Source organism: Oppia nitens, unplaced genomic scaffold, assembly GCF_028296485.1.
Source record: "Oppia nitens isolate AA-2021 unplaced genomic scaffold, nextdenovo-longstitch-racon4-pilon3 scaffold21_pilon_pilon_pilon, whole genome shotgun sequence".
NCBI lineage: Eukaryota > Metazoa > Arthropoda > Arachnida > Sarcoptiformes > Oppiidae > Oppia > Oppia nitens.
The window spans coordinates 80,689-104,535 of NW_026533201.1; the positions used below are offsets into that span (position 1 = coordinate 80,689).

General features: G+C 19.6%; 2 protein-coding genes across 2 annotated transcripts; one reads left to right on the plus strand and one right to left on the minus strand.

The window, feature by feature from the left end:
- Positions 1-4,281: 4,281 nt before the first annotated feature.
- Positions 4,282-7,952, plus strand: LOC128953269 (cytochrome P450 3A24-like). Its single transcript, XM_054298748.1, has 6 exons — positions 4,282-4,314; positions 4,678-4,909; positions 5,882-6,557; positions 6,660-6,826; positions 7,332-7,718; positions 7,842-7,952. Exons 2-6 carry the CDS (start codon positions 4,697-4,699, stop codon positions 7,917-7,919), a joined length of 1,521 nt encoding a protein of 506 aa, XP_054154723.1. The 5' UTR covers positions 4,282-4,314; positions 4,678-4,696; the 3' UTR covers positions 7,920-7,952.
- A 557-nt stretch (positions 7,953-8,509) lies between these two features.
- Positions 8,510-11,809, minus strand: LOC128953243 (cytochrome P450 1A2-like). Its single transcript, XM_054298718.1, has 6 exons — positions 11,705-11,809; positions 11,418-11,591; positions 10,760-10,856; positions 10,519-10,680; positions 9,390-10,012; positions 8,510-8,897 (listed from the first exon to the last, which is right to left on the minus strand). Coding segments are annotated over exons 1-6 (1,413 nt in total). The 5' UTR covers positions 11,706-11,809; the 3' UTR covers positions 8,510-8,541.
- Positions 11,810-23,847: the final 12,038 nt, after the last annotated feature.

Genomic DNA, 23,847 nt, shown 5'->3' on the forward strand with positions numbered 1-23,847 from the left:
AATAATAATAATAATAATAATAATAATTGTAATTATATTATTTAGTTAAATAGTATTAATATTTATACTGTAAAGTTATATACATTATATATATATAAGTTTACTTATAATATATATATATATAATATTCTATAATAGTCTATACCCTCTATACCCCCCTAAGATTTTTCTAGAATTTTGTAAATTTCAACCCTGTCTACCCCCCCCCCTTAAAATCCAAAACCTTGCTTAACCCTGATATATATATATATATATATTTAATTATTCATAATAAGTAAATATTTTTTTAAAACAATTATTTTAAATATATTTTTAGCTATCAATTGGATCGCAACCACAATTGGCAACAATTATGTCCAGAAAATCAATTATTTGACTTTGATTTCTATGGCTATGTATATAATATTGTTTACACTAATGTTTTTATCAGTTATATCGTTGAGAAAATCAATTATCATATTTTTAGCTATGATTATTGTATCTAATTATTATATATATTAATATATATACTATTAAATTAATGTAATATCCAGATTAAATAAAAAAAATAATAACTGTTAACTGATATTCAAAAATTTGTTAATTCAAAATACATTTAAAGTCAATTAAATAATAATAAAACTATCAATAATTTGTTATTTTAAGTTTTAAAAAATATTTGATAATAATTTAATAAATATTAGTATTAACTAATTGTTTTCAAATAAAATAATGTACAAGATTAAATTGAATGATTAAATTTTTAATTAATAATATTTTTTTTTATGATAGATGTCATGCTATACAATATATTTAAAGTCATTTTAATAAACAATATAATCAATTATAAGTTATTTTTAATATAATAATTATTTTAATTAAAATATTTTATTAATTATAATAATTTTTTAAATCCTATATACTAGATGTCATAATGTACTGTATATTGCATTTTAAGTGATTTAATTAAAAATAACTATCAATAATTTGTTTATTTAAACTTAAAAATTAAAATTTTGTTAAAAATTTTGTTTAATATTAGTATTAACTAATTGTTTTCAATATAATAATGTACAAGATTAACTTAATTGATTCAATTATTTAATAAAATCAGTTTTTAAATTATAAAAATATTTTTAATTTTATATAATAGATGTCATAATATACATTAGATTTTAAGTTATTTAATTAAAAAATTTATCAATAATTTGTTTATTTTAAAATTATAATCTAAAATTTTGTTAAATATTTGTTTAATATTTTTATTAACTAATTGTTTTCAATATAATAATGTACTAGTTTTTACTTAATTGATTTAATTATTTAATTAAAATAATTTATATATATAACTTTTATAATTTTATGTAATAGATGTCACAATATACACAAAATATATTACATTTTAAGTAATTTGATTTATAAAAAAAAATCTCAATAATTTGTATATTTTAAAATTATTTTTAAAAATTTAGTTAAAAAATTGATTAATATATGTATTAACTAATTGTATTTACTATAATAATGTACAAGAATAAGCTAATTGATTTAATTATTTAATAAAACAAATTTTACTTATAATATTTTTTTTTTAATTTATAATTATATTTTACAATAAGTAAATTATTAAAAATTAAATTTCAGAAAAATTTATTTAATATTAATAATAACTAATTGATTTTTTTTTAAATTTTTTCTAATGTCATAATATACAATATATTTAAAGTTATTTAATAATAATAATAAAACTATCAATAATTTGTTATTTTAATACAAAGTTTTTAAAAAAATTTGTTAATAATTTAATAAATATGTGTATTAACTAATTGTTTTCAATAAAATAATGTACAAGATTAAATTAATTGTATTTAATTATCTAATAAAAACTATTTTACTTATAATATTTTTATTTAATTTTTTTTTATAATAGATGTTACAATATCATTAAATCATTTAATATAGATAAAAATATCAATAATTATTTGAATTAAAAATTTAGATAAAAATTAAATTAATATTAGTTAATAACTAATTGTTTTTTTAATATAATAATGTACAAGATTAATTTAATGCATTGTCCATATTATTTATTTAAAAAAAAAATATTTAATAACTGTATTACCAATAGATTTATGAGAGGTATTATTGAACGAAAATTATAGCAAAAATATTACTAATTATTAATATATTTTTTTGTAGACAAATAGTATACATTTTATTAATATTTTTGTATTTGTTTTAATATTTTTTTTTAAATACAATTAGTTACAACAACAAAAAATTATTTTAAAAAAGTCATTTTAATAAACAATATAATCAATTATAAGTTATTTTTAATATAATAATTATTTTAATTAAAATATTTTATTAATTATAATAATTTTTTAAATCCTATATACTAGATGTCATAATGTACTGTATATTGCATTTTAAGTGATTTAATTAAAAATAACTATCAATAATTTGTTTATTTAAACTTAAAAATTAAAAATATGTTAATAATTTAATAAATATGTGTATTAACTAATTGTTTTCAATAAAATAATGTACAAGATTAAATTAATTGTATTTAATTATCTAATAAAAACTATTTTACTTATAATATTTTTATTTAATTTTTTTATAATAGATGTTACAATATCATTAAATCATTTAATATAGATAAAAATATCAATAATTATTTGAATTAAAAATTTAGATAAAAATTAAATTAATATTAGTTAATAACTAATTGTTTTTTTAATATAATAATGTACAAGATTAATTTAATGCATTATTCAATTATTTATTTTTAAAAAAATAAAATATTTAATAACTGTATTACCAATAGATTTATGACAGGTATTATTGAACGAAAATTATAGCAAAAATATTACTAATTATTAATATATTTTTTTTGTAGACAAATAGTATACATTTTATTAATGTTTTTGTATTTGTTTTAATATTTTATTTTTAAAAAATACAATTAGTTACAACAACGAAAAATTATTTTTAAAAAATCATTTTTTAAATCATCAATTAATTATATAATCAATTAAAACAAACAATCTATGTTATGTTTTAACAATTTAAAAAAAAATAAAATAAAACTATATTTTAATTATTTAGTTATTATTATTTATTTTTAGTTTTTGATTGTTAAAATTAATGAACTAACTAGACTTTCAATATTAATAACCATAAGTTTTCATACAATTAGAAAGTTTCAAAATAAATTTTTGCTAAAAAAATTTCTAGAAAATTTCTCAGTAATAAATTTCTATAGAAATTTTTAATTTATTATTAAACTATCTCCATATAAATATAACAAATTTTAATAATTATAAAGATATTAATAATAATAATAATAATAATAATAATAATGAGAGGATAATACTATACAAATAATTTTATACTATTATACAAATGGATACCTAAATAAATAATTATAATTATTACATAATAATAATAATAATAATAATGTTTTGTAAAAATTTAATTCATGAAATTTTTTTTTTAACTTTAATATGATTACATTAATTTAAATTATTATTATTTTTTTTAAATAAATTTAATTAGTAATTAAAATACAAATAAAATTATTTAATTTGTTATTTATTATATAAATGACCTAATTTTAATTAGTATAAAATTAACTAGAGAATCATAATAGATAGAAAATTCTATTAGAAACTTTCTAGAAACTTTAATCTAGTATTTTTTAAAAAATAAATAAATTTCTCTTATTTTTCTACCAACACTACACTACTAATTGATACAATGCTAACTAATTTAGGGGAATATTATAATTATAATAATTATAGTACCCTGAATCGTTATAAATGTTTTTAATTATAAAAAAAATTTAAAGTTTAATACTAAACTAAAAAAAATTATAACACTATACCGTATATTACAGTATAATACTTAAAAAAAATATTACAATTGTTATAATTATTCAAAAAAAATTTATTTAAAAAAAAAAACATTGCAAATATTTATAAGTCATAATTAATTGAGATATTATTATTATTTTATATATATATTAATAAAAATAAGCACTTTATATAAAATTTTTCCATTAATTAATAAAAAAAAACTATATATAAATTTTATATAAATAATTAACTGAAAAAATCATTAAATGATTAGCAAAAAACAAAATAAAATTAATAATTTTTAATGATTACTATATTAAGTATATTTTAAAAAATCTGTTGATTATTTCTATTCAAAATTTATTTTTATATTTTTTTAAAAAAGCAACAAAATGTTACAACTATTTTATTTATTTATTTTGCATCCGCTAATTAAATGGTTTGCTATTGTATTAGTAATTTTCTTTGCAATTTACAGGTAATACAAAAAAATATTTATATTTTTAAAAAAAAAATAAAAATTATATAAAATAATTTAATTCCATAGCAGTCTAAATACTTAATACCTATTAATAAATACCTAATATATAAATATTAATTATTAAATAGTATTATTAAAAAAAAATTAATAATAATTTTTACAACATTTATTATTATTAATTTTACTGACAGATATTAAATATAATTTTCAACAAAAAATAAATAAAACCCTTAAATTAATAATAATAATAATTATTATTATTTTCTTAAATTAATAATAATAATAATTATTATTTTCTTAAATTAATTAATTAATTGTTTCATTATTATTATTATTGTTAACAACAAAATAATTTATTAGATATTATCAATCAAAATGTATGTATTGGGAGTCGCAGGGCATTCAAACAGCATCGGTAGGTTTGTGGGCTCAGTACAGAAAACCGTTACAGGAATTGGAAATCGATTTGTACCGTCGGTACGGCAAATGTTTCGGTTACTATGAGATGTCGAAACCGGTACTCTATTTGTCGGATCCGGTATTGATTCGCGACGTTCTGGTCAAAGATTTTCATAGTTTTGCAAACAAACGGGTATTAATTAATTTTTTATATTATTATTAGTAAGTAGTAATAGTAATAGTAATAGTAATAGTAATAGTAATAGTAATAGTAATAGTAATAGTAATAGTAATAGTAATAGTAATAGTAATAGTAATAGTAATAGTAATAGTAATAGTAATAGTAATAGTAATAGTAATAGTAATAGTAATAGTAATAGTAATAGTAATAGTAATAGTAATAGTAATAGTAATAGTAATAGTAATAGTAATAGTAATAGTAATAGTAATAGTAATAGTAATAGTAATAGTAATAGTAATAGTAATAGTAATAGTAATAGTAATAGTAATAGTAATAGTAATAGTAATAGTAATAGTAATAGTAATAGTAATAGTAATAGTAATAGTAATAGTAATAGTAATAGTAATAGTAATAGTAATAGTAATAGTAATAGTAATAGTAATAGTAATAGTAATAGTAATAGTAATAGTAATAGTAATAGTAATAGTAATAGTAATAGTAATAGTAATAGTAATAGTAATAGTAATAGTAATAGTAATAGTAATAGTAATAGTAATAGTAATAGTAATAGTAATAGTAATAGTAATAGTAATAGTAATAGTAATAGTAATAGTAATAGTAATAGTAATAGTAATAGTAATAGTAATAGTAATAGTAATAGTAATAGTAATAGTAATAGTAATAGTAATAGTAATAGTAATAGTAATAGTAATAGTAATAGTAATAGTAATAGTAATAGTAATAGTAATAGTAATAGTAATAGTAATAGTAATAGTAATAGTAATAGTAATAGTAATAGTAATAGTAATAGTAATAGTAATAGTAATAGTAATAGTAATAGTAATAGTAATAGTAATATTATAACCTTATATATATATATATATAAAAATTAACATTTAATTTTTAACCCCCCCACCCTAAAAAAATAAAATTAATTAATTAAATAATATTTTCTTTTTTTTTCAATTTATTAAATTATTTCAGTCATCGGGTAACGGTTCGGATCCATTAACCGACAATATGGTGGCCAATCTTAACGGCGAAAATTGGAAAAGAGTCCGATCGCTAATAACGCCGGCATTTTCAACAAAAAAATTGAAACAAATGCTACCATTGATTGACGAATGTCTGGAAACAATGGACAAGAATCTGAGGACAATGTCCGCCGATAACGGGTCGTCACGGGACGGGTCGGATATGAAACGTCTGTTCGGTGCCTACAGTATGGAAGTCATCATTCAGGTTGCTTTCGGTGTCAAAGTTGATGCACTGTTCGATGAGGACAACCCTATCATCAGGAATGTACAGTCATTTTTCAGTCAGGATTTGAATCTGAAAATCCTGGTAATGTTGGCGATGCCATCGCTGGCCGGTTGGCTAGGATTGACATTTTTCGATCCGAAAGCTACGAAATTTTTCCAGGATTTTACCCAACAAATTATCGATGAACGCCGTCGACATCATGAACTGAAAACTGGTGACAATCACAGTAATAATAATCATCAAAAACGGGTCGACTTTTTGCAGATAATGTTAGACTCAATGATGACGACGACCACCGATGATACGGATATTACCGGTAAAACTGATGGCATTGATACTAATCTGATGGGAAAATTTGTCGACGAAAACGTGTCGCCGAAAAAATCAATTGACAAAAGTATTTGATTTTTAAAAAAATAAAATAAATTATTTTTATATTTTTATTTTTTTTTTTAGTTAACTAAATACTGTTTATAATTAATTAATTATTATTTTTTAGTCCTAACCAACAATGAACTACAATCGCAATGTCTACTGTTTTTTATTGCCGGCTACGAGACAACTGCCACAACATTATCGATATTAGCGTATTTGTTGGCCAAGAATCCCGTAGTCCAGGAAAAACTGTTCAATGAAGTCGACCAATATTTCAAACATGATAGTCAGGTATTAAATAATAATAATAATAATAGTAATCAATAAATACTATGTTTTTTAATTTTTTTAAAAAAAACTTAGATAACAATATAGATTTTTTTACACAGCTAAACCGGGCACAGGTATCTAAAAACTATATATATATACTGTATATATAATTTATTAGGAAGTTATTAGGTATTTAGTGGGAATTTAGTGAGAAATTAGTGGGAATTTAGTGGGAATTTATATAGAATCTAATGAGAAGTTATTAGAAAAATTATTGGAAAGTTATTGGGAAGCTATTGGGAATTTAGTGGGAATTTACTAAAAATTTTGAATAAAAATTGTCGTTTAAAAATAAAATTTTTTTAAAATGTTCACCCCCTCCTATACAGCCCCAAACTTTCGAGTTTTTTTTGCCATTTTACCCCTCCCCCCTATACCCCCACTTGAAATCGAAAACCTATAGCAACCCTGATATAAATAAATATATCTATTTATAACATCCCGTTCCTCCCGTTCCCCCAAACAGAAAGACAACGACTACGATATACTATTGCATTCATTGAAATACTTGGACGCAGTTATTATGGAATCGATGCGATTATATCCGTTTACACCGTATCTGGAAAGGGAGGCATCGGATGATTATCAATTGAGAACTGGTATCCAAATACGGAAAGGTCAACTAGTTCATATACCTAGCTATGCTATGCACCGGGATGATCAACTGTTTCCCGATGCTGACCAATTTCAGCCGGAACGATTTCTAGCACCCGCCAATACCAAACACAATCAGTACGTCTATCTGCCGTTCGGTATCGGTCCACGTATTTGTCTTGGTGTACGATTGGCCGAAATTGAGGCCAAACTTGGACTGGCCTATGCCGTCCATAAGTACCGGTTCCACGATACTGGGGTTAGCTATCAATAGTGTTTTTTTTTTAAAAAAAAACTATATTTAGCATTATATAATTAATGATATTATTTGATTTTTTTATACCCGCCTCCCACGCATCCCCCGCCGGCGCCCCCCTTATAGAAACCAATGGAATTTTATTATAATTCAGGTGTTATGCAAACCAAGAAAATTATGGTTAGAGTAGAGAAACGGGCGTAAAGTGGTCACGAAAAAAAACCGCAACAATAAATGTCACGAAAATAATTAAATAATTTTTTTTTATTTTTTTTGTTTTTTATTATTTTCAATAAAAAAAATGTTTTTATTAATTAATTAATTTAATTTAATTAAATCGATTTCATAGATTATTATTTGTTTTTTTTAATTTAAAACAATTAGTTAATATATATAATATATATATAAATATATTAAATTATTATTAAAAATTTTAATAATTATCCTCATAGACAAAACAAATAGTGTGTTATTTAACTTTTAAAATATTATTATTTTTATATATAAAATACATTTAAAAAAAAGAAAATAAAAATTATGTTTATAAAAAATTAATTAATTACAATTTGAATTTTTTATTGAAAAATAACAAAAATTACAACAATAAAAAATCAACAAAAATTAAAAAATACATATTAAAGATTAAAAAAAATTACACATTTCTTGAATTACATGCAAAACTATACTAAATTATATATATTTAATATATAATTAATTGATTAAAAAAAAAAATTATATTTATTTATCTATTTTTTTATTAAAAAAAAAAATAATAAAATTTTTAAAAATTGCATCTTTAGTTGTCTTTTTTTCAATTCAAAAAATTTCAAATATTCGGTTCGATAACAATCTTATAGGCTCTGGGCAGTCGTCTATCGGAAATCAATGGATCGGGACTTATGCCCTGACTATCGGCCAGTTCGATACGTTTGGTTGACTGCAGTAGTCGTACGCATATGATAAACAAGGTAGCGTTGGCCAGTTTTTCGGCCACACATTTTCTGAGGCCGACACTATAGGGTATCAGCTGCGGGCATTTGCTGCCCGTATAGTGGCCAGTATCCGTATCGATGAAACGTTCCGGTCGGAAACTGTGGCCATCGGTACCCCATTGGCTATCTTCGCGCATAACATGGCCCAAGTATAACAGTACAATAGTGTTTTTGGGAACTGTATATTTTTCTATATATATATATATATAGATATAAATATTGTATATTTAAGTGAAATGTTTTGAATTATTTTTTTTTATAAATCTAGTTAATATGTTAGTTAGATATACGTGTTAGTATTAGTAGTAGTTTTTAGCAATTAATTAATACACACACAACTGCTATAGCATTAATAGTATATATATATATATATATATTAAATAAAAAAATTGAGATTCATTAATTATAGTATAAATAATTAAAAAAAACTAAAAAATAAAAATTATGTATTAAAAAACTACTACTTATATATTTATATATATATATATATATATATATATATATATGACTACCCTATACGATTTTTTGATATGATTTTTAAAAAAAAGTTTAATACAGTACTTATTATATGATATATAAAAATAGCAGTATAACTACATATAATATTTATATGTCTAAAATATATATATATATATACCGTAAAACATATAAAAAAAAATTTGGGTGCAATATATATATATACCTATTTTAGTTGTTTCCAATGTTTTATGATAGAAACTCAATAGACTCATATAGCGTAACATTTCGGCTATAAATGCCATCACATAATGACATTGATATCTATCAGAGTGTCGGGGCTGTTGGTCGCCAATAATCTCACTGATTTCCTGTCTCATCAACTGTTGACACTGGGGATAGTAGGTCATCCACAATAGCAACCATTGGCTACTATCGTCCATTGTTGCCACCCCTGTATCAAACATATTTGAAACCATCAGACCGAGATTCCGGTCGGTCAGATATTTTGACCATTGCTTGTTATCCCGTAGACCGTCCCGTTTAGCTTTGATAATGGCATCGCAAAAATCATTGTCATCGTCATCGGTGTCTAGTTTGTAATTTTGGACAACCGATTCATAACCATCATCGCCACCCCTATCGCTATCCAAATAGTGTAGCTTAAGCTTCTCATAATTGAATTGATTGAATTTGATGATAGCCTTCGAAAATTTTTGGGCAATCTGTGGGAATAGCCAACCAAACAGTGGCGACAAATCCAATAGTATACGACTGCCACTGAATTCGTTGTTAATGTCACGGCAATAGTATTTAATAAAATCGTATTCACTGTCAGTTAACGGAATACTTTTTTTTCAAAAAAAAAATTTAAAAAATTAATTAATTAAAACAATATTAGTTGGTGGGGGAGATTCATATATTACGTTCACACTTGGGGGAGGGGTTGAGGGTATGGGTTCTACATAACCACAGATGAAGAGCATTTGACACGCATTGGCTCATATTAGTGCTAAATATGTAAAGATCAGTTTGTGAATTTTTATTTTGAAAAAATATATATATTGTTGAGATCTAAGTTTAAAATAATATTTTAAGTGGTATTTATAACATTAGACTAAAAAAGTAGTTTTGTTACCATAACAATATAAATTTTTAAATTAAACTATGATTGGTTTATGTCAGTTGTTCTGTATGTATGGACATAACTAATTTTTGCCAGAAACTATATATTCAACAACAATAACAACAAAAATATTGCTAACATCGGGGAGGGGGTCTATTTTTTTTAATGCAAACGTAATATTTGAATCACACCCCTTGTTATAATTTAATAAAAACAATTTTTTACATACGATTTTTTGAATAAACTTTTTGCTATTATATTGAATGTCAAATCAAACAGATAGGTGTTCGGCTTAAACGGTTTGTTAGACTCTTTTTGGCTAATCTTTCTAATGGTTGTGTCCACACAATCGCTAATAATTTTTGCCAATTTTTCGTCTCTCGAATAATTTCTGAAAATTAAAAAAAACTACTATTATTTTCTAATTAATTTTTTTAAAATTTTTAAATAATTAAATAAAATTAACCTACACTATTGCTTTGTGGCCAATTAATCGTAGGGCTGCCCAACGTTCATCATAATCGCTTGTAGCAATATCGCACATATTTTCATTGGTATAAAATTGAGCTTGATTGTTTGAAAAAAAATTAAAAAAAATTAATTTAATTAACCGATAGAACTGAAAAAAATTAATTTATATTATTATTATAATTATTATTAGTAATACTAGTAAACAATGTGTAAAAAATAAAGTTTATATTATAATTATAATTATTATTTACTATTATTAATACTAGTAAACAATGTGTAAAAAAATAAAATTTATATTATAATAATTATTAGTAATACTAGTAAGCAATGTTTAAAATATAAAATTTATATTATAATTATTATTATTAGTAATACTAGTAAACAATGTGTAAAAAAATAAAATTTATATTATAATAATTATTAGTAATACTAGTAAGCAATGTTTAAAATATAAAATTTATATTATAATTATTATTATTAGTAATACTAGTAAACAATGTGTAAAAAAATAAAATTTATATTATAATAATTATTAGTAATACTAGTAAGCAATGTTTAAAATATAAAATTTATATTATAATTATTATTATTAGTAATACTAGTAAACAATGTGTAAAAAAATAAAATTTATATTATAATTATAATTATAATTAATACTTGTAAACAATGTCGGGCGTCCACTGTAATTTTTTTGCTTAAACAACGTATTGGCAATGGTTATGTCGGCAACAATTACTTGGGGTTTATGGCCAACATATACGGTAAAAACGGGACCATATTTTTTGGCCAATCTACGCATAACAACATCAATGTGAGCCGATGTCCAAAACACTTAATTAAATTAAATAAAATTAATTAATTAATTAATAATTATAAATAATTAGGATTTAAAAAAATATAGTTTATATATATATATTATTAAAATTTAATTAATTTTTTATTACTTAAATTATTTCCCAAAATTGGTAACGGTAGTGGACCAGGGGGCAATTTTGAATAAACATAATACAATTCAACTAGTTTATAACCAAAATAAGTTAGACCAAGATAGATTAAATAAATAAAATAATTTACTAGGTCCTTATTAGCAATAAACATTTTAACTTATAAATTATTTTTATTTTATTTTTTTTAAAAAAACTTAGAATAATATGTATATAATAAAAAACAAACAATTTTTTTATAAAAATAAAATAAAATAAATGTTTTATTAAAACATTTATTTGTATATAATCTAAAATTACGATGTTTATATACAGTTTTATTTTATAGTAATTATTCAGGAAATTTACAAATATTTTTTTAAAGCGTCATACAAATGTACAAGTTGAAATTAATTAATTAATTTTTTTTTATAAAAATAGATGTCATACTATATATATATATATTATTTTGAGTTATTTATTATTATTTTTTTTTAAATATCAATAATTTTATTATTTAAAAGTTAATTTTAAATTTTTTGATAAAATTTTTATTAATATTAGTATTTACAAACTGTTTTCAATATAATAATGTACAAGATTATCTTAATTGATCTCAATTTATTCAATAAAAAAACATTAATTAAAATTTTGTAATAATTTTATAATAATTTTATTTACTAGATGTCATAGTATAGATTATTGTTTTTTTTAGTTAGCTAAAAAAATATTTTTTAAAATATTTATTTATTTTTTATTTTTTAAATTACAAATAATTAATTAGTTATAACTTAATTAGTTATAACTTAATTAGTTATAAAAATTTCAATATTAGATTTTATTGATATTAATATTTAATATTTGTTTTTTTAAAGTATAATAATGTACAAGATAATTTAATTTATTTAGTAGTTTAGTAAAAAAAATCAAGTTAAAGTTATAGTTGTATTTTTATATTATATAATATATGTCTATAAAATTTTTATTAATATAATATTATTTAAATATTATGAATAATTATTTTATTTCAATTGAATTTTCAAAATCTTTTAATGAATTTTTTTAATTTTATTTATTAGATTTAATTTAACTTAATATAACTTAATTTATTTAATAGTTTAGTAAAAACATCATGTTATAGTAGTGTTTTTATTTTATTTTATATAAATTTAATATTATTACAAAAAATAAAACTATTATTTGTATAAAATTATCTAAATATCTCTCTAATAATTATTTTAGTTTAAATTAAAAAAAAAGTTTAATGTCTATATATATAGTAAGTGTTTTAAATAATAATAATAATAATTAATTGAATTTATTAAAAAAAAGATAAGTAAAAATACCAACTTATTATTATTTTTATATGTAAGTTATATTACAGTTAATTATTATTTATTATAAATAAAAAATTATATTTAATTTCAATTGAATTTTCTTAATAGATTTTCATATTTAATTAAAATTATAATATTTATTTAATTTATTTTAGCATTATTGATAATATATCTAGTATGTAAAAATAAATATAAAAGGGATATTTAATGGGAATATTATTTTTTTATATTTTAGTGGAAAATTACTTTCATTTCTACTTTTTTTTAAATTCAGGAATTCTCTCATTGAAAATATGTCTATTAATAAGTAAATGTGTACTTAAAATGACAAACAAACAAAAATTTCCAGGAATTTAATGCAATCTATTAATTATTTTAAAACCCTAATCATAACAGATTTATATATATTTTTATTTTAATAAAAAAGCAAATAAATATTTTTAAAAAAAATTAAATTAAATATAGAAAACAACTTATTATATTATTTATAAAAGTAAATTATATCCAGTGTCTTAATGTATGTATTTTTTAAAAATTATTTTTATCTCCATGATTAATAATAGTAAAAAAATTATTTTTTTAAAATCGATATAATTTATATTTTTTAAAGTCATCAAAAAATTTTTGATAAACATTTTTATTGATATTAATATACAGTATAATATATGTTTTTTGTTGTATTATAATGTAATAAAGATAAACTTATTTATTAAATATTTTTTTATTAAAAACAAAACAATATTTAAAGTTATAGTAATGTTTTTAAATTTATTAACTCTAATAAAATTATTTTATATATATTATAGTTTCAAGTATTGTTATTATTATCTATTAGAATAAGATTTTATTTATTTTTTTTAAAAAAAAATATTTATTAAATAATAAAATATTATATTTTTATCTCATATGACTATTTTTCTTTTTTTAAAAAAAGTTAGTTTTATTAAAAAAAAATTTGAAAAATTTCTTTATAATCATTAAAGTATTATTGTACTGTATATTAATTTTATATTATAAAGTTTCTAGACTTTATTTTAACAATTTATTTTTATAAAATGATTAAACAAATAACTTTAAATATAATAAACTTTTAGATAACAATAAGTATAATATCAGTATTTAAACATTATGAAAATATTATTAACATTATTTTATTATTATTAAAAATATGAATATCAAAAATTTAAAAAAAAAATAAAAAATAAAGTATAGATACTAACATATTATTTTTATATATAAAGATATAAAATAAATATCTATTAATTTGTTTTTTTTGTATCGTTTTTAAATAAATATATAATCAACATAAATAAATTGATATATTTAAAAACAAATTATAATTTAGAATATATAAACTTAATTTATTTACTAAATAAAACTATTAATTTAGATTTTATTATAATTATCTTTATAATTTTATTTATTATATGTCATAGTATACATTATATTTTTTAGTTAGTAGTAAAACATACATATTTTAGTCAAACATTTTTTTTTAATTTTTTTTGAAAAATTACAAATAATTAATTAATTATACCTTAATTATAAATATTTAATATCTGATTTTAATATAATAATGTACACAATTATTATAATAAGTTTATTTCAAAAAAAAAACATAAAACAAATTAAAGTTATAATAATATTTTATTATTTATATAAAAATATGTCATTATTAAAAAAAATAAAACTATTATTTTTATAATATTATCTAAATATCTATTTAATAATTATTTTAGTTCTAATTGTTTTTTTTTAAAAATTTAATATCAATATATTTTTTTAGTAATTGATTCAAAAATAATAATAAAATAATAATAATTAATTGAATTTAATTAAATTAAAAAAATTTTTATATGTAAGTTATATCATATGTATAAATAACTATTAATGTTGTCTAGGTTTTAACACTTACCTCCTTTGACCAGTTTTTTAAGAAAAAATACACATCAATTTTGAAAATAAAATTAATTTTATTAATTTAAAGACAATATTAAGTTATAAAAAAATACAAAAATTAATCCAAGTTAATATTGTCGTCCACCGCTTCCGTCTTCAGGTCCCAAACTTCAACAAATTTTCTGACGTCACCAAATTCATCGAAATGCTTTTGAACTTGTTTTGAATGTCTTCGAACGATGTGCGTTTTGACAGCAGATATGATCCAATCCTCGTATCCACATAGGGAGCATTTATACACCTTATTGTTTTCGCAAACTATTGAAAAATAAAAAAAATATTAATATAATATAACAAAATTATTTAAATATATATAATTATTTAGTAATACATACCATTTGATGGAGACGGCCAGTTTGGAAGTGGTTTTCTGTTGTACCAGCAATCACATGAATGAAGTTTAGTTTTATTAACTTTAGGCATAGTTATTAATATTATTAATATTAAAAAGTTATACAAAAGTAGTTGTAAAACTAAATGATAAATTTATTTAACTAAACTTGCGATATATATACAGAAAATTTCACCTTCTAATTGCAATTAAATCGGGTGTGCCTCGGTTTTTACACAAAAATAAAAAATAGTCGTTCAGGTGTGGCTCGACTTTGGGTGTAGTTTTGACTTTGGGTGTTTTAACAACAACCAAAGTGTCTACAGGGGGGTAAATTGAAAATTAAATATTAAAATTTATCTAAAATACACTAAAAAATGCTAAAATCTTTATTTAAGGTCTAAATGAGTTTATATTAAGTCTTAGGTGGGTTAATATTTTCGAAAAAAAAATTAAAAAAAAAAAAAAATGGGCCCTAGGGTCTATGATGAGACCTAGGTATCGTGTGAGGTATCAATTTTATAGGATTTTTACTCTAGATTTCAATTATGAAATCAGATTTTTGTTACTGCTTACCGTTCAAAAATTACGACTATAAAATCATACACGCACACAAAAAATTACGTTTTTTTATTTTTCTCAAAATATTTAGTATTTTTAAAAAATATTATTATTGAATCAATTTAATAATAATAATATGTAAAAATATTCGAAAGAATTTTTAAATTATCTAATATGGATTAATAGATATAACATAAAATTTGTGTATTTTTTAATTTTTTCTTTTAATTTTTTTTTAAAAAAAAAATTATATATTTTTATTTTAAATTTATTTATATATTCATATATATAATTTTAAAAAATTTGTCCCCCTAATACTTTGGTTATGCTTGTCAAAATGTAGCTAACGCCCAAATGTAATTATTTTTATTTTAACAAGTTTTTCCTCAATTTATGAGTATAAAAGCGCAGTAAAATCATTTTTTGAAATCATAATCGTTTTTAGCGTTTGTAGTTAAAGACAAAACTTACTTGTACTACAGATAACAAAGTAATATACTGAGTTATATACAGTCAAAAGTAAGTGGAGTATTTAACTTTGATAAATGTTTTAATTATTTTTGTGTTACAGATGTCTCAAAAATCTCGTGAATTTGTATCAAATGAGAATTTGGAGGGTAGCGATTCTGACTCAAGTCAGGGGTCTGATGCACCCATAGTTTTGGTTGAACCAAAGGGTAAAAAGCGTGCAACAAAACAGTCCACTTCAAAGGCAACTAAACCTGTACCAAAAAAACAGAAGGTTATTACAAGCGCAGAGATTGACAATGAGGACAATTTTGATATTGTCGAGAACACTGGCACTGTGGATAAAGATGACGAAAAGTTCATTTCTCTTAACAGATCAGGTAAATATATTTTTTTAAAATTATTTTTTCAATTTGTAACATATTTTATTTTAGATTTCAATGGATTTGGATTAAATACTAAAGGTAAAGTAGTTTTCTTAAATTACTACTATTCTAAAATGGATAATAAAATCAAAAGAGGTAGCCAACGGTTCAGAATGGATGAAATAAAAATCCCATTTGCTATACGTGTATTAAAACATTTCGCAGAACTCAAAGGCATTGATGTACAAATGGAATGCATGTGCAAATGTAAAAGTTGTAAAAGTTGCCCTAAAAAATCTATGTAAAAAAGTTACAAAATTGAGTATTTTTTAACTTTCAGCTCAAAGTTAAAAAGCTTATTTTGTCTTAATACATAAATTTCATTAAAATTGCATGTAAAATGTTAATTGTCAATTATGTTATACATAAATTTATAATTTTGTAATGTTAATATATTTTATTAATTATTAATAATGTTATATTTTAATCAAACTTATTATTATACTATATTATATAAATGTTATAATCAATTATTTTATGTATTTTAAAAACTTATTTAATCAAATTTTTATTTTATTATATAAATATTTTAATCAATAATTTTATGTATTTTAAAACTTATTTAATCAAATTTTTATTTTATTATATAAATATTATAATCAATTATTTTATGTATTTTAAAACTTATTTAATCAACTTTGTATTTTATTGCTTATAAAATTTTAAATAAATATTTGATGCATTTGTTTTATTATTATTTTAATTTACTTTAACTGTTTAATTTATAAACACTAGTTCAATTAGAAGAGCTGACTAATTGTAACTAAAAAAATTATGTTTATTTATAACTGTTTATAATTAATAAACAGTATTGCTGTAAAAAACATTTGTTTTTCTAATCCAGACAAATGTTATTAATAAAGCTATTTAAACTTAGTCTACTAATGGCATAGTTCCAATGTGACAATTATAGTTTAAAACAATTATTAATAACTATGATCTGTTTCGATAACAGTTGCTGGAAGGTTAGCATAAAACATAATTTTTAGTTATATAGTATTTGTAATAATTTTTTAAATTGTATTTATATTATTTATATTTATATTTTAAAAATTTTGATTTAATAAAAATATTTTCAGTATAATTTATATTTTTAAATATAAATATATTATTAATAATATTTATATTTTTAGTATTATTTATATTATTAATTATATATATATATATATATATATATTATTCAAAATATTAAATATATTAATATTATTAATATTATTAAATATATTAATATTATTAAATATATTAATATTATTAAATATATTAATATTATTAAATATATTAATATTATTAAGTATATTAATATTATTAAATATATTAATATTATTAAATATATTAATATTATTAAATATATTAATATTATTAAATATATTAATATTATTAAATATATTAATATTATTAAATATATTAATATTATTAAAGTTATTAATATTATTAAATATATTAATATTATTAAATATATTAATATTATTAAAGTTATTAATATTATTAAATATATTAATATTATTAAATATATTAATATTATTAAAGTTATTAATATTATTAAATATATTAATATTATTAAAATATTTATATTATTAAATATATTATTATTACTAAAAATATTAATATTATTAATTATATTAATATAATTTATTATATTAATATTATTAAAATATTTTTATTTTAACCGTTTGGTACCGTTAACCGTATATATTATTCAAATTATTAAATATATTAAAATTATTAAATATATTAATATTATTAAATATATTAATATTATTAAATATATTAATATTATTAAATATATTAATATTACTAAAAATATTTATATTATTAATTATATTAATATAATTTATTATATTAATATTATTAAAATATTTTTATTTTAACCGTTTGGTACCGTTAACCGTATATATTATTCAAATTATTAAATATATTAAAATTATTAAATATATTAATATTATTAAATATATTAATATTATTAAATATATTAATATTATTAAATATATTAATATTACTAAAAATATTTATATTATTAATTATATTAATATTATTAATATATTTTTATTTTAACTGTTTGGCTATAATAAAATTTGTCTATTGGAGACAGTAACATCAATCGTGCTACTATTATGTTATTAATTATTTTTATATTGTAGTAGCACGATGTTGCTGACGATTTTATATTATTAATTAATATATTAATATTAATTTGCATTTTATTATAAAATTTAAAATTTATATTTTGTTTATTATTTATAAATATCAAAATTCATTTTTTACAAGTTATTAAAATAGTACAGATAACTAATTAAAAAATATATTTATAACAAAGTATTAATTTTTTATAATAATTAATATATTACTAAATGTATTTAATTTTTAAAAATTATTTAATTTAATAAAAATTTTAAATTATATAGTGTTACAATAATAAAATAGTTTTAAATAAAAAATATAGTTTTTTAAAAAATAAATTTTAATTACAGCATATACAATCTTTTGTACTGTTTTGAATTAGTTCTAGTAAATATGGTTTCGTGTAACTTGAGATATATGAATGTATATTATTGTCTGGAAATTTGCTCTGCCAAATAAACTTTGATTCGGTTTCATTCCATAATATAGATGCATTTAAATTAATTATTGTATGAACTGATAAATAACAATTATCAATTTCATCTTTTATTATATAATCTATCTGCTTTTGAGATTTAATTTCATCTAATATTTTATAAATATATTGAAAACAACTAAATATTATAAAAATATTTAGTATAATTAAGTAAAAATTAATTATTTTTATTTTCATTTTATTTAGACATTATGGAGGAGTCAACTATACAATTCAATTGCAATGACTGTAATGAAAGTTTTTCTTCACATCGGTTATATATACATCATCAAAGACTTGCTCACCATAATAAAATCATATCAAGTACTAGATGTCAAATATGTTTATCAGAAATAAGTCATTATAGCGAAGTGAGGAAACATTATGATAATTGTTTTAAAAACTCAAATATTACAATGCCGATAAATTGTTTACTTTGTGGCATTCTATTTTATACTATGTTTTCGTTTATTAAACATAAATTAATAGAATTTACCCAAACTGGATCAGGAAATATAAGTAAACTAAAATTACCAGAAAATCTAAACTTCAAATTATCAAAACATGCTTTCAAACATTTTCTTCAACAATATGAACTATATCCAGTTGAAGATTACAAAAACAGTGAAGACTTTTTCTTAAAATATCAATATGATATTAAAAGATTAATTGATTATGTCTTGGAAAAATTTGTATCAACAAAAATTCAATTTTGTTTGCAATGTACATTTTATAAAGAAACTGCTGGCGTTAGAAGTTATACAATAAGTTATTTTACAAGTGATAATTTTATAATAAATAAATATTATAAAAATAAATATATAATAAATCGACTAATAAATTATTTTGATAATAAAATTAATACATTTGAATCACTTGGTAGCGGTTGGATAATAAATGAAATAGACAGATTAGATGTACGAATAGCTAAATACAATCCACTAAAAGGGGGTTGTGAAACTACTAAACTACCTGATCATGTGTTAAGAAAACGTGCAATTATTTCAATAAAAACTAATGATAAAAAATGTTTTATTTGGTCTGTATTAGGATTTATTGCTAATAATTATTATAAGTTTAATAATAAAAAAAGTCCTCATTTAGAACGTTTATCTCAACTTAAACCATTTTTAAAATATATAAATTTGAAAAATTTAAAATTCCCATTAAATTTAAAATCTATTAAAAAATTTGAAATTAATAATAAACATCTAAATATTCGTATAAATATTTATACTTGGGAAAAAATTTCAACTTATGAAGAATCAATTGTACCACTTTATATATCAAAACATAAAGCAAAGCATTCTATTAAATTATTGTTGTATAATAATCATTTCTATTATATTAAAAATTTCAATAGACTGTGTGGAAGTATGCAAGCAAATTATCGACATTTCTGTTCTAATTGCTTAAATGGATTTTTAACTAAAATTAAATTAAACGAACATTATAAAAATTGTTTACACTTTAAACCTCTTACTGTCAAAATGTCAAAAAAACCAACTATGAAATTTGAACACTATGAGTATATGTATAAATTTCCATATGTAATGTATGCTGATTTTGAATCTTTATTAGTAAAAGAAAAATCGCAACTTAATAAAAAAACTAAACAAACAGCTCAACATGTCGCTTGTGGTTACTCTATTATTGTTATAAAAAATCAAAATGAAATTTACTTTTATAAAGTTTACAGAGGAAAAAACTGTATGAATCATTTTTTAAATACATTATCTTTAATTTCAACACAAATAAATGCTGAATTAGTTCAAGAAAATTCAATGATAATTACTGATTCTGAATTAAAAGAACATCATTTATCAACTATTTGTTTTTTATGTAAAAACTATATTAAACCTGAAGATAAGGTTTATGATCATGATCATTTAACTGGAAAATATAGAGGATCTGCTCATAAAATGTGTAACATAAGATTCAAACTACCTTATAAAATACCTTTATTTTTTCACAATTTAAAAAATTACGACTCGCATTTTATAATAGCAAGTTTACAATCAAATTATTTTAAAAGCTGTACTGTTATACCACAATCTATAGAAAAATTTATTTCAATATCTTTGGATAATATAAAAGTACTTGATTCGTGCCAATTTTTAAGTGAAAGTTTAGATGTATTAGTAAAAAATTTAAAATCTTCAAATAATAATTTTTCGATAACTAAACAAATATTTTGTAATAAAATTAATAATGACTTTATTGGAATGTTATTTAAAAAAGGAGTATATCCATATGAATACATGGATAGTTGGGAAAAATTTGATGAACCAGAGTTACCAACAATTGAAAAATTTTATTCTAAATTAAATGATACATCAATCAGTGTTGAAGATTACAATTTTGCTAAAAAAATTTGGAAAATAATGAAAATTAAAAATTTGGGAGAATATCATGATTTCTATTGTTTATTGGATACAGCTTTACTATGTGATATTTTTCAAACTTTTAGAAAAATGATATTTGATAAATATGAACTTGAACCTTGTCATTTTTATTCTATACCTGGTTTGGCGTGGGCCGCCGCTTTAAAATTAACAAAAATAGAAATTGAACTAATGCAAGATATTGACATGTACATGTTTATTGAACAAGGAATAAGAGGAGGAATTTGTAATGTCTTTAAAAGACATTCAATTGTTAATAATAAATATTGTAAAAATTTTGATGATAAAAACGACACTATCTTTTTAACTCATTTAGATGTAAATAATCTATATGGTAAAAGTCTTAGCGAAAAATTACCTTTAAAAAATTTTAATTGGGTTGACATTACTACTCTTAACAGTATAAATTGGAATACTATTGAAACAAATGGTGACAAAGGATATATTTTAGAATGTGACTTAGAATATCCTTCAAATTTACATGACAAACATGATTTTCCACTTGCTCCAGAAAAATTAAAAATTACAAACAATTTATTAAGTGATTATCAACACAATTTATTGAAAGATCTTAAAATGTATGGATATAATCGATCAGCTACGGAAAAATTATTATTAACATTTTATGATAAAACTAAATATATTATTCATTTTAAAAATTTAAAACTGTATTTGGAATTAGGATTAAAAATAAAAAAATTCACCGCGGAATAGGGTTTTATCAAAGCGATTTTTTAAAATCTTATATATCAATAAATACAAATCTTAGAAAAATTGCAACAAATGATTTTGAAAAAGATTTGTATAAATTAATGAATAATTCTGTATTTGGTAAAAGTATTGAAGACAAAAGAAAACATATAGATATAAAATTTGCTTTAAATTGGAAACAAGCAAATAAATATATTCAAAAATTAAATTTTAATACTGCACAGATTCTAACTGAGAACTCTGCTTTGATTAAAATGAATAAGACAAATGTAACTTTAGATAAACCAATATTTATTGGATTTTCCGTTTTAGAACTTTCTAAATATTACATGTATTCTATGCATTACAAAGTTTTTAAAAATCATTATAATAATAAAATAAAATTATTATATACAGATACGGACAGTTTAGTTTATGAAATTAAAACTAACGACTATTATGAAGATTTGAAAAAATATTTCTCACCTATAATGGATTACTCAAATTTTTCAAAAAATCATAGTTTATATAATGACAAACATCAAAAAATGATTGGATATTTAAAATCAGAATATGGAGAAAAACCAGTAAATGAATTTATTGGATTAAAAAGTAAATTATATTCTATTAAATATGATGAAGTTATGAATAAACGTGTGGCTAAAGGTGTAAAAAAATATATTATAAATAATTATATGACACATAATCATTACATAAATGTTTTAAATGAAGAAAAATATTTTAATACGACGATGAACAAAATTGAATCTAAAAATCATAATTTGAAATCTGTTCAATTACAAAAATTTGTATTACAACCTTTTGACGACAAATCATTCATTTTAGATGATGGTGTGAATTGTCTTCCGTTTGGTCATTATAAATCTTATTTATAATTTTTATAGATACATCTCAAAATTCATCAATTCATTTAAACGATCAGATAGCATCAACATCATCATCATCATCATCATCAACTCCCCCATTATCTCTAGAAAAATTTAGCAAAATAGTTATTAAAAAAATAACTTCTCCACAACAATTAAACCAGTTATTAAATATGAATTCTGTGGCAAAAATTTCTAATAACATAATTAATGGAGCCTATATAACTGAAAAATCTCTACCCATTACCCAAGATAATATTCAAAAAAGTTTAATTAAATTGTCATCTTTTGGTATTATTAATATAATACCTTTGTTTGATTATATAATTGAGCCAATGAATAGATGTATTATTAAGATTAAAAACAATTATGATATACCAAAATTTTCAGCTGGAAAATTTTTTGATATAATTGAATTAAAAAATGTAAATTTAATTATGCGTTGCTTTTGGGTTGATAATAATGATACTTATATTAAGATAGAAATAATTAACGAAAATGTTTTAGA

Bases quoted from the DNA above. Each gene is read 5' to 3' on its own strand.
- LOC128953269 (XM_054298748.1), top strand. From the start codon at position 4,697: ATGTATTGGGAGTCGCAGGGCATTCAAACAGCATCGGTAGGTTTGTGG. The intron at 6,827-7,331 runs GTATTAAATAAT...TCCCCCAAACAG, and splicing joins ATTTCAAACATGATAGTCAG to AAAGACAACGACTACGATAT. The intron at 7,719-7,841 runs GTTAGCTATCAA...CCCCCCTTATAG, and splicing joins ACCGGTTCCACGATACTGGG to AAACCAATGGAATTTTATTA.
- LOC128953243 (XM_054298718.1), bottom strand. The intron at 10,681-10,759 runs GTAGGTTAATTT...TTTAATTTTCAG, and splicing joins ATTGGCCACAAAGCAATAGT to AAATTATTCGAGAGACGAAA. The intron at 8,898-9,389 runs GTATATATATAT...ATATATATATAG, and splicing joins ATTGGAAACAACTAAAATAG to AAAAATATACAGTTCCCAAA.